The sequence below is a fragment of the Hippopotamus amphibius genome, chromosome 12, assembly GCF_030028045.1.
Source record: "Hippopotamus amphibius kiboko isolate mHipAmp2 chromosome 12, mHipAmp2.hap2, whole genome shotgun sequence".
In the NCBI taxonomy this organism is placed as follows: Eukaryota; Metazoa; Chordata; class Mammalia; order Artiodactyla; family Hippopotamidae; genus Hippopotamus; species Hippopotamus amphibius.
In genome coordinates, this window is record NC_080197.1 from 54,433,432 (window position 1) to 54,445,548 (window position 12,117).

The 12,117-nt window shown below is 34.9% G+C and overlaps 1 protein-coding gene across 2 annotated transcripts in view; it reads left to right on the forward strand.

Annotated features, from left to right (window-relative positions):
• IPO8 (importin 8) overlaps positions 1–12,117 on the forward strand; it is a 73,749-nt gene that overhangs the window by 36,621 nt on the left and 25,011 nt on the right. For both annotated transcript variants that reach the window (XM_057700909.1, XM_057700908.1), the window contains exons 13-19: positions 62–151; positions 1,815–1,980; positions 3,036–3,196; positions 3,648–3,773; positions 5,700–5,766; positions 8,057–8,182; positions 8,849–8,946. In XM_057700909.1, coding sequence (XP_057556892.1) covers positions 62–151; positions 1,815–1,980; positions 3,036–3,196; positions 3,648–3,773; positions 5,700–5,766; positions 8,057–8,182; positions 8,849–8,946 — 834 coding nt within the window. The remainder of the gene's footprint in view (positions 1–61; positions 152–1,814; positions 1,981–3,035; positions 3,197–3,647; positions 3,774–5,699; positions 5,767–8,056; positions 8,183–8,848; positions 8,947–12,117) is intronic.

Sequence of the window (12,117 nt, forward strand, 5' to 3'; positions counted from 1 at the left end):
AAGTGATTTTTACATGTGAAAAAACATTGATAAGTTAAGCTTAACTTCTGTTTCCTAACAGAAGAGTTTATTCAAGGACCAAATGGAATTACTGTTGCAGAATCATGTATTTCCATTATTATTGTCTAACCTGGGATACCTTCGAGCCAGAGTAAGTTTTCTATATTTCCATTATAGTATTTTGAAATCTTCATTCGTAAGTTACTGAACTAAATATTTTTGGATAAATTGACCTTTTACGACATACTGAGGCAAAATGAAGTCAGTTAGAATATCTTTTATGGTCACATAAACTGAATAAAGTGCAAACTAGTAAATAAACGAATTTATACATTTTAATTCCAGTTGTTTTTTCCCCTAGCCTCCCTTGCTGCACATGCAAAACATTCAGTGAGAGAGATAATGTTACAACAATGGTACAATGTAAATTCATAAGCTGATTAATTTTCAGTGTCCAAAACAGCATGGAAATTATATTCTGGCTAAAAACTTGATTATGATTTCCAGTATAATAGTTAGATATGCCTTAATAAAATGGAGAAAATAATAATCCATGTAAATTTATTTGTGTCCTAAGTGTATATTATTTATAGAAATAATATATTTTATGGAGAAATAAAAATAGAACTTTAAGAGCCTAGTACTTATTTTCATAATTTTATCAACACAATAAAATGTCTTTCTAAAACCAATATATGTTAACAATGCCTAGTACACTCTAAAGCATTTTATAAACAGAAGATGATGGCCACTAGAGAAATATTTGTGTGAATGTAGATTAGAGATGTGGAGGGCACATAAGTAAGTATTTTGATAAGTAGGCAGCGATTTTTGCAGACTCTATGAATTGTATTTCTCTTGCAAATCTTTAGTCATTCAAAGTAATTGATTGTGTTTTATGCACATAGAGAATTTTTAAAATAAATTTATTTTATTTATTGGCTGCATTGGGTCTTCGTTGCTACACACAGGCTTTCTCTAGTTGATGTGAGCGGGGGCTACTCTTCATTGTGTTGTGCAGGCCCCTCATTGTAATGGCTTCTCTTGTTGCAGACCACAGGCTCTAGGCACATGGGCTTCAGTAGTTGCGGCACATGGGCTCAATAGTTGTGGCTCACGGGCTCTAGAGCACAGGCTCAATAGTTGTGGTGCACAGGCTTAGTTGGTCCGTGGCATGTGGAATCTTCTCAGAGCAGGGCTCAAACCTGTGTCCCCTGCATTGGCAGGCGAATTCTTAACCACTGCGTCACCTAGGAAGTCCAAGAGAATTTTAAAAATAGTATGATTCTGTGGTCTAATAGTTTAAACTTTGGTAATTTATACAGGGTTAAATTTCTTCGTATCTCGTGTGAGTAAAAAAATCAAGTTTGTTAAGCCAGTTAGTGTAAGGGAAAATAATATTTCATTCATTTGCTGTGAAGACCAGTAAGTAAGTGTCAGCATTGATTGGTTCATGGTGCTTTTGCATATAAATAATAAATAAGTTATGAATCATAATATTTATTAGAAGCAATGACAGGATTTCTTTTTTCAGAGACACTTAAATTTGGGTCTGTTTTCTTTTTCCGGTGAATAATGGTATTTCATAAAGGTAATTTAGAAGTAATAAAACTGCCTTTCTTATAAGAAGTGTGGGAAATCCAGAAGTTAACAACTAAGGCTAATATGCTTCCCTCCAAAAACAAATAAATAAACAAATAGTACTTGGTATAATTGATGATATTTTACTTAGTAAGATGTTCTTATGTTTGTGACATTATTACATAATGCTATAATCCTAATAGTTCCCTACTAACTTTTTTTTTATAACATAGTCCTGTTGGGTACTTCATGCATTCAGTTCTTTGAAATTTCATAATGAACTCAACCTAAGAAGTGCCGTTGATCTAGCAAAGAAGAGCCTGATTGAAGACAAGGAGATGCCTGTCAAGGTTGAAGCTGCCCTTGCTCTTCAGTCATTAATTTCTAACCAGACACAAGGTAAAGCCAAAACTTTTTAATTTAAAAAACTTAACATAAAGATTCACCTTTTAGAGGGTGTATTTAATTTATTTTTTTGACATGGTCTTCTCAAACAGTTTTGTTCACTTCCTTCCCTAACAAAGATGAGTCCTTAAGTCTTAAGGTTCAGGCTTTGGATTTTTAAGCTTTTGCCCCCTCAGAATTTTATAGGGGTTTATTCTTGCCACTTTTAGGAGTGTCTACTGACTGTTGTTTCCAGAAAAATTTTAGATTAGGAAACAAGTTAATGATTGTTGAGCACTAGGGTAGATGGGGAATCCAGAGACCTGGGGGTCTGGCTTTGACTGTGCTGCTACCTTGCCGTGCAGACCTGGGGAAGGCACATGATCTGTCAGAACTTAGATTGCCGTATATTTACATTTAGGGAGATTGGACTAGATGGCTTCAAGATTCCTTTCAACTCTAGGATTCTATGATTCTGCTACTTAGGAAAGTAGCAAGTAGCATTTCTAGTCAGTGATAACACAGATCTCATTTGTTTGTTGAGAAGACTGTTCTGTTCAAAATTCAAATAAACTTTTGAAAGTAAATTCGACTTTATGAAGAACATAACCCTTTACCTCTGTTCAACCATGTTCCATAAGCATATGTGGGGAGAAAGGTGGGGAGAAAGGTGGTTAGAGGTGGGGTGCGGGAGGGAATGGGCCCCATCAGTGTTGGGCATAGCCTTTATGTACCTGATTTTTTGTACTTGTATCATGATGGCATACTCATGTTTGGTAAGTCATGCTGATGACAGAGCACATGTGTAAGGAGAATTTCTCAGTAGGGCTATTGGCATTTTGGGCAGGACTGTTCTTTACTGTGCAGGACTGATTATCCCTGTGTTACTCATGGGAAAATTGATACATTGGTGAACATTATTTTGGTACAACTTTGTAACTTACTCACCATGAAGCAAAGATGTATCTAGAACTTATTACCCTATGTTATTTACCTTGTGACCAAGTTACTTTCCTTCACCACTTGTCAATGGCTAATTTTTTTACTGAGTTCGTTTTTTACTGCATTAGCTAAGGAATATATGAAGCCACACGTGAGGCCTATTATGCAGGAGCTGTTGCACATTGTGAGAGAGACAGAAAATGATGATGTCACTAATGTTATCCAGAAGATGATATGTGAATACAGTCAAGAGGTAGCCTCAATTGCAGTTGATATGACTCAACACTTGGTAAGACTGGACAAAGTTGTATGTTAGTTGGTGTAAACGCTTTGGATAATCTAAATAAGTTAAATTCCAAGATTTGGAGTTCAGTTTACATGTAACTGAAATGCTAATAGAAAAATATTTGCTCTAATAATTCTGACAGTTAATAATTTCTATATATATACTTTTCAGTTTTCATAGATTTTGCATTTATTTATTTAATGACAAGCAGAAGTTAATTATTTACTATCTGATTATAATAGCTAATATACGTTCCACTTTAGTGACTAGATAGGGAAAAACGGCTATGTTTAAAACATGATAGGTTCTATCATTAATTCACTTGGCAAAGCACATATCTTAAAGTTTGAATAATGCTAACGTTTGATTGTGTGACACTGCCCCTTTGCTAAGGTACGTAGAGAAGGGCAGGTATAGCAGTACTGATTGTTGAATGTGTTTGCTGTTTTCATAGGCTGAGATATTTGGCAAAGTTCTTCAAAGTGATGAATATGAAGAAGTGGAAGACAAAACAGTAATGGCTATGGGAATTTTACATACCATTGATACTATCTTGACAGTTGTAGAAGATCATAAAGAGGTAGGATTTCTTTGTGTTTTATTATGTCATTATTGTAACTGAAATTTATATGATCATTGGTCATGAATTTTAAAGTCTTGACCTTTAAATTGCTATTTACGTTGCTGAATTTTAAAAATTACCCTCAAATTTTAAAGAAAAGTATTGAAGTGAGTGAAGGGAAATATTACATGTAGTTTTAAAGTATATAGTATATCTCTTTGTGCTAACCTTCATTCAGTTCATCACATCTGCTCTGTGCCAGGCCAGGTTTGGGGGAACACCAAATTGAATAAGACATGAACCCTGCTTTTTGGAATCCATAGTCTGGCCTTCTTGGTAGTGAGAGACTGCCATTCAGTCACAGCGGCAGGTTTTAAATAATGGAACAAAATTACTGATGTAACAAATATCTGAGAATGGAAGGGAAGACGAGCTTAAAACATCATCTTTCCTAAACTGAATTTCAGAACAATACTGGGATGAGAATTTGTGCAGACATTTGTCAAGTGCTCTCATATCCATTAGCTGATAGAATGTTACTGTGTCGCCCTGCGATGGAGCAGGTAATGGTAGTGTCCTTTTGCAGAAACGGAAAACAAGGTTCAGGTAGTGTCAAGAGTCTGAATCATGTTCTTAGAGCTAGTAAGTTGTGGATTTGGGGTTGCAGTCAATTGATACATCCTGATAATATGTCAGTTAATCCCTGTCTAAGTCCTGCTGCTCCCCTCCCCAAGTATTATGTATTATATAGCCTCTACTTAACTCGAATTAGACTTGTGTCCATCACTTCTGTGAGCACCATTGACTGGTTTGGCAACGATGGCAGCTCTTGTTTTATACAATGGGACTCAGGAAGCAGGTGCTGGTTCTTTAAATAGCATCATTAAATCCTGTGGCTGTTGACTTATCCTGTGTTTATCACATACCCAGTGGACACTTACCAGGTTCTTAAAAGTGCTTTGGTTTTCTTCTCCTGAGCAGGCCTTCCTTTGCCTGAAAGCCTTAATGTGAATTTTTATTTCCACATTCATTACTGTATTGTTGTGTCCTTGTCGAAACTGTATGGGCCTCTCAGTAACAGTGAGATTTCCACGTTAACTTACATGTATACTTAAGGATTATTCTTTCACCTTATATATAGAACTTGTAGTTTAAACTTGAAGCTAGCTTGGAAGTCGCCTTGTCAAGTTCTCCCAGGTATGTGTGTGTGGAAGATGGGCAGTAATAGAATGAGCAGCAGGAGTAGTTTGAAAACAAAACAGCATTTTATCTTTCTGTTTTAATTTTTAAATTCTTGATACTAGTTTTATTTTGAATTTCAAATAAAGTAAAGGAGATTGTGACCTTATTGTGATTATCAAGGGAGGCATGGGTTAAAATGAGGACACGCTAATCAAATCCAGCTTCCTTAACCTACAGATGAAAACGCATACAGCCTTCAGCCAAAAGACTTTACCAAGGTCATAGGTAACTAGAGGCAAAACAAGGACTGGAATCTTGGTCTCCTGACTACCTGTCTTATGACTTACTAAAAGCAAACTTTGAAAACAATATTTCCTTGAAAGGACACATGTACAAATACTTAATGTATGAAAAGCGAAATTAGAAATCTGAAACAGATGCTTAGTATTTTTATGGCTTAAGTCTTCACATTGAAATCCTAGATATATTAGGAATTAATTTTGGTATAAAATATGTGATAAGGAAATAATTTAATTTGTAATTTTCTTATGAATTTAACTCCCACTTCCAACGTTAGTCTACTTTTCAGAATTTCCTGGTTATTCTGCATGTTAAATTTTTCACATGGAGTTTAGAGTTAACTTCTCAATTTCTCTTCTCAAAAAAGTCCTGTTGGTATTTTTATTGGGATAATATTAAATTTATAGATTAAATTAAGAATTATGATGAATTTTAAACTAAATGTTTAAAATTTGTCTTTAGGTTACTCAGCAGTTAGAGAATATCTGTCTACGGATCATTGATCTTGTTTTACAGAAACATGTAATTGGTAAGTTCAAAGGTAGAATAAAAAGGTAAATTGAGACTTTTTAAATTTGATGAAAAATGCGTTTTAGCCCTTCAAATTCAAAAAGATGGACAATTTTGAGAAAGAGAAGCTTGCATTCTGTCCAATTTATAGATATACTTTCTAATATCAGATATCTAGATTTTCATTTAGAGGTAAGCTTAACATATCTGATTAAGAATTTTTGGTTTTGAAGTTTTTTTAAAAAAAAAGAATTTAAATTTCTTTAGAAAGGAGGAACTGGGATGAGGTTCAGGTGAGGTTACTTTAATCTGGGATTGAAAAATGTGAAATGATAGACATATATCCTATCAGAAGTGTGAATTAATTGTTCTGATATCTGTTATTATGCCTGACTTCTGAATAGAATCAGTAGCTAATGCTGGATGTTATATACTGACTGGAATTTGTAGAAGAGGCAACTTTTTCATAGTATCCAAGCATTTTGAAGATGCCAGTTCCAGGTCTTGTGAGCATGAGGGAAATGCAGCCTGTGTATAGATAGAAAGATGGAACAAAAGTATGTTACTGCATAAGAGCAGTTGTCTCCAAACTTTTTATCATTCACACCATTAATAAAAAATTGAGCATGTACTTGTAATATGTGAATAATATTTGAATACGTATTTATAGGTAATATACATGTTACTGTACTACATTTACATACATAAAAATAGACATGTAAAAGCATGAGATTAAATATATATCTATATCTATGTGTATGTCTCCACTAAGTGTTCTAACACATTCTTCTCCCATCTCAGTGGATTATCCTGCACTGTACTCCTTACTTTTGAAATCTTTTCTATAAAGCAGTAGTTCTCAGACTTCATTGTGCATAAGAATCACTGAGGATCCAGTTAAAATGAGGATTCCTGGACCATAATTCTAGAGATTCAGATATGCTCAAAAAGAATATATTCCCTTATGTCCTTGTTCGTGGAAGAGATTGTAACTGAAAATTCTCCATTAAATGGATTTTCTTAAGGACTTCAAACATGAATTTTTTTTATTGACTTACAATATTATATTGGTTTCAGGTTTGCAACGTAGTAATTTGATATTTTTATAGAATATGCTACATGCAAAGTTAAAAAATATTGACTGTATTCTCTGTGCTGTGCATTACATGCTTGTAATTTGTTTATTTCAGGTGAAGGGGGATTAAAAGGTACAAATTACTAGGCATAAAATAAATGTTACAAGGGTGTAATCTCCACTTAAATTTAAAGTAATCTTGAGGAAAAAACTGTAAAGTAAAGCAAAGGGAAGTAGTTTATACCAACCTCCTGTAATCTGCCTACACCAAATATTTAATTTGAGCAATTACAACATCAGGGTGTTAAGAAAAGGAAAGGGGCCTTGGGTGCGGTGGACAGGGAGGAAGGTGTGGTTTCAGCTGCCTGTCTCCTCTAGTCTCATCTCTAGTCCCAAGGTGATAGCTGAGCTCTTTTATGTTTTCCGCTGTGATGTGTGTGATGCTAATAACTCTTTTCTGAACCAATATGTGGCCATGTAAGATCTCAAATTAACAAAACAAAACAAAACAACACAACCAGAAAAAAACGAACAAAAAAACAACTTTGAAGTTAGACTTTTTTGTTTAGTGACATGGTAAGAATTATTTGAAATTTTTGTACTGAGGTTTGTGTTTTCTGATTGTATGTTTAGATGTAATTTCCTTTTGAGTGAGGGTAATAATACTAATTATATGTACGGATGTAAGAACATTCCCTTTGTACTCTTCTGCTTTAATAGTGGGTATAATTGTCTTGAGGTAAATTAAAAAATACTGTACAAATTTTACAAGCTTTGTAAATTGACAAAATACTGTCCAGTACATAGTTTGTAAAAATATGTGACAGACAGATTAATTTCACCTAGATTAATTAAGCTCTCTGAAGAACATTAATCTTGTGTATGAGACATGATCATCTGTTCCTTCTTGTATCCATTTCTAATATAGCTTTATACATATATAAAGTATACTTTCTATATTACAAAATATAAACAATATAATTTTTCAGTATTAGAAGTAAGTTTAGTAAAAACAAATCTTTGCCTTGTCTTATTGAGTAGGGGGCAGATCTTGGTAAGAAATGGAAGGTGGCAAATAGACGTAGCTGACGATGTGAATGCTGAGAAATGTATTTGAAAGTTTGTTGGGTATAGAATATGTGTGAGTGTATAGCCTAAATCTTCTTCCGTGTGGTCTTTGTGTTTAATTTTTGCTATTTCCTAGGAGTCTAACTAGAGATTTTCTTCTTTCTAGAATTCTATGAAGAAATTCTTTCACTGGCATATAGTTTAACCTGCCATGGTATTTCTCCTCAAATGTGGCAGCTTCTAGGTATATTATATGAGGTTTTTCAGCAGGATTGTTTTGAATACTTTACAGGTATGACTTTGACCATGTAACATTTTTGCTTTTCTGTGTCTAGATAGATAATACTTCCTTTGACACTTGACATAAAGACATACATGATTCTGGTACTAATCAGAAAATGATTATTCTTCTTTCCCTGTCGAGTAAAGGGTGGTGCTATCATAGGAGTGTTTTTCAGCCCCAGGAATAGAGATAGTAGGAGGGAGACTGTATTTCCTACAGTATCTTAAATTACTTTGCAGTCAGAGCATATATCCATATATTATTTTTTTCTGAATATCAACTACATTCCAAGCATTGTTCTAAGCTCAGCAATACATCAGTGAACAAAGTAGACAGCCCTTGTCCTTTTGACACTTCCATTCTAGTTGGGCAAGGGAGAGGGTAGGAAACACACACACACAAGTAAGCACAGTATGTCATTTGGTGATGAGTGCTATGGAGAAAAAGAAGAAAATTCATAATAATCACTGCAATAAATGATGAGCATTTTACTCTTTCTGATACACATTTTCCTCATTTATAAATAGGGCCGATTTATCACTTTCATTTCTAGCATTTTGTGGTTGCAAGGGAAGATAGTAATGTGTGGGTGCTACAGAAATATGCTCTCAGTGGTAATAATTTATTTCTACTTCTGTTACTCAAGTCTCATTGGGATTTTGAATTTTTTTCCAGACATGATGCCTCTTCTGCATAATTATGTGACAATAGATACAAATACTTTACTATCAAATCCAAAGCATTTAGAAATACTTTTTACAATGTGTAGAAAGGTAAGCATATCCTAATCATGTGTCATAGTGATTCTTACTAATGGTTTACTTACCAATGTTAACTAACTAATGTTGTATTTTACTTCAGGTACTCTCTCAATTTGTTTCTTATACATTTAGTTCTTTTTTTAAAAAATTAATTAATTTATTTATTATTTTTTGGGGGATACACCAAGTTCAATCATCTGTTTTTATACACATATCCCCGTATTCCCTCCCTCCCTCGACTACCCCCCACCCTCCCCGTCCCAGTCCTCTAAGGCATCATCCATCCTTGAGTTGATCTCCCTTTGTTATACAGCAACTTCCCACTGGCTATCTATTTTACAGTTGGTAGTATATATATGCCTATGCTACTCTCTCACTTCATCTCAGCTTCCCCTTCACCCTCCGTCCCCCCAAACCTCGAGTTCTCTAGTCCATTCTCTGCATCTGCATCCTTGTTCTTGTCACTGAGTTCATCAGTACCATTTTTAGATTCCGTATATGTGAGTTAGCATACAATATTTGTCTTTCTCTTTCTGACTTACTTCACTCTGTATGACAGACTCTAGGTCTATCCACCTCATTACATATAACTCCATCTCATACAAGCAGCTCATGCAGCTTCATACCAAAAAAGCAAATAACCCAATCCACAAATGGGCGGAAGACCTAAATAGACATTTCTCCAAAGGAGACGTACAGATGGCCAACACACACATAAAAAGATGCCCAACATCACTAATCATCAGAGAAATGCAAGTCAAAGCCACAATGAGGTATCACCTCACACTGATCAGAATGGCCATCATCGCAAAATCTGGAAACAACAAATGTTGGAGAGGGTGTGGAGAAAAGAGGACTCTCCTGCACTGTTGGTGGGAATGTAAGTTGGTACAGCCACTATGGAAAACAGTTTGGAGGTTCCTTAAAAAACTACAAATAGAACTACCATATGATCCAGTAATCCCACTACTGAGCATATACCCAAAGAAAACCATAATCCCAAAAGAAACATGTACCATAATGTTTATTGCAGCACTATTTACAATAGCCAGGACATGGAAGCAACCTAAATGTCCATCAACAAACGAATGGATAAAGATGTGGCATATATATACAATGGAATATTACTTAGCTATAAAAAGGGATGAGATGGAGCTATATGTACATTTAGTTCTATATTACTCTCGTCAACATATGTTTGTCATTCTGTATTTTCAAATGGAGTGTGGAAATATAATCTGAAAATTACATATTGTGTGTTATACTTAAGAATGTTCGCCTACAGTATTGTTTTTATATATGGAATCTAGAAAAATAGTACTGATGAACCAGGAATAGAGACATAGACGTAGAGAGTGGACGTGAGGACACAGTGGGGGGAGGGGAAGTGGGGACGAAGTGAGAGAATAGCATTGACATATACACACTACCAAATGTAAAATAGATGGCTAGTGGGAAGTTGTTGCAGAGCACAGGGAGATCAGCTTGATGCTTTGTGACAACGTAGAGGGGTGGGATGGGGAGGGTGGGAGGGAGACTGAAGAGGGAGGGGATATATGGAGATGTACGTATACATATAGCTGATTCACTTTGTTGTACAGTAGAAACTAACACAACAGTGTAAAGCAATTATACGCCAATAAAGATGAGAAAAAGAAAAAGAATGTTTGCTACTTTTATAGCTGTGTACTTTGTAATGCTTAGGTAAATAATTTTCTTTGTGTTTTTTCTTTCAAAAAATGCAGACTTGCTACTTGATTAAAGAAGAGTGCTAGGAAAATACCACAAAGTTTGTCAATTATTGATTTTTCTTTTAATTGAATGTGTATATTAGAAGACACTAGATATAGATAATTTGAACATAAATAACAAGGCAAAAAATTGGAATAGTTGGTAAAACAGCATCATTTAGCTACATACAGGATTTTTTGTAAGCTACATAATGGCTACTGTTGTGTTTATGCACAGACATGATTGTCTGCTATGTTATCTTTGTCACAAGTTAGATTTGGCTCTCTTGGTTGTATCTGGGGATCACTGATGACTAATGCTTTCCTCCTCTTTTAGGTAAATATATATATCAATATATACATAAATATAAAACTGTATTGCATAGAGATGGCAGATTAGAAAGCTCAAATAGCCAGAAACCCAAGTTTGGCCTTGGAGTTGGGAGTAAGATAGCTAGTGTGCAGAAGAGATGTGTACCAGGCTCTGTTAAGAGCTCTGAACTGATAACCAGTTTATCTTATTTAGGTCTCAGTTCAGTTATAAAAGGAGCCTGGGAGATTTGGGGAAGTCACTAAGTGTCATCATATATAAACTGCGGGAGTAGAATCACAATTTTTGAAAACTCATACAGCTCTGTAATAACCCATCTTGTTAAGTCATAATCAACTGGCTGTCTTCAGTTTTTTCCTAAGTTATAGAGACAGCTGCTAGTGAGGGAAAGGGGAAGAGAAAGAAACAAGTAGAAAATGTAATAATCCTACATAGTCCTTTATAATTCACAGCTGCTTTGTATTATAGCAGATAGATTCAAAGTGATATTCACAGTGATGTCCTTCTACTTATCAAGTAGTTAAAATATATTTCTTATTCCTGGTCTTATTATTGAACTCTGACTGTATACCAGGTATTTCCTAAGCACTTTATACGCATTAATTTATTTAATCTTTACTACATTATATCACCTTTTTGTCAAAGAGCAGATAGGCATTTTGCATCGTGCCTGATGTTTGGAAAACTGGCCTCGTCACCCATCTGTTATGTGTTGGAGCCAGATTTGAATCCCGATCATCTGGCTCCAGAGCCCATTTTTTAAACTCCTGCACTGTATTTTGTTTCTCTTCCTTTTGTGGGGGGGGGGGGGAACCTCTAACCAACAAAACCAGCAAGCAAAGAAACCAAGTAAATGCAATTTTGGGAAAAGGGGCTGATTTTTTTTCTTTCTGTATCATATAATCCTATACATAAGTATATACATAAGATAATATTATATTCCTTTTTACAGATGGGGACTAAGGTGCAGAGGTTAAATAGCTTTTCTAAAAACACAGCTCATAAATGGCAGAGCTGGGATTTTAGACCAAGGCATGCTGGTTCCAGAGCCATGCATATTTAGAATCTAGATCTACAAATGCTGCCCTAGAGGCAGAATTTTAAGTTTATGTGAATAGGGAT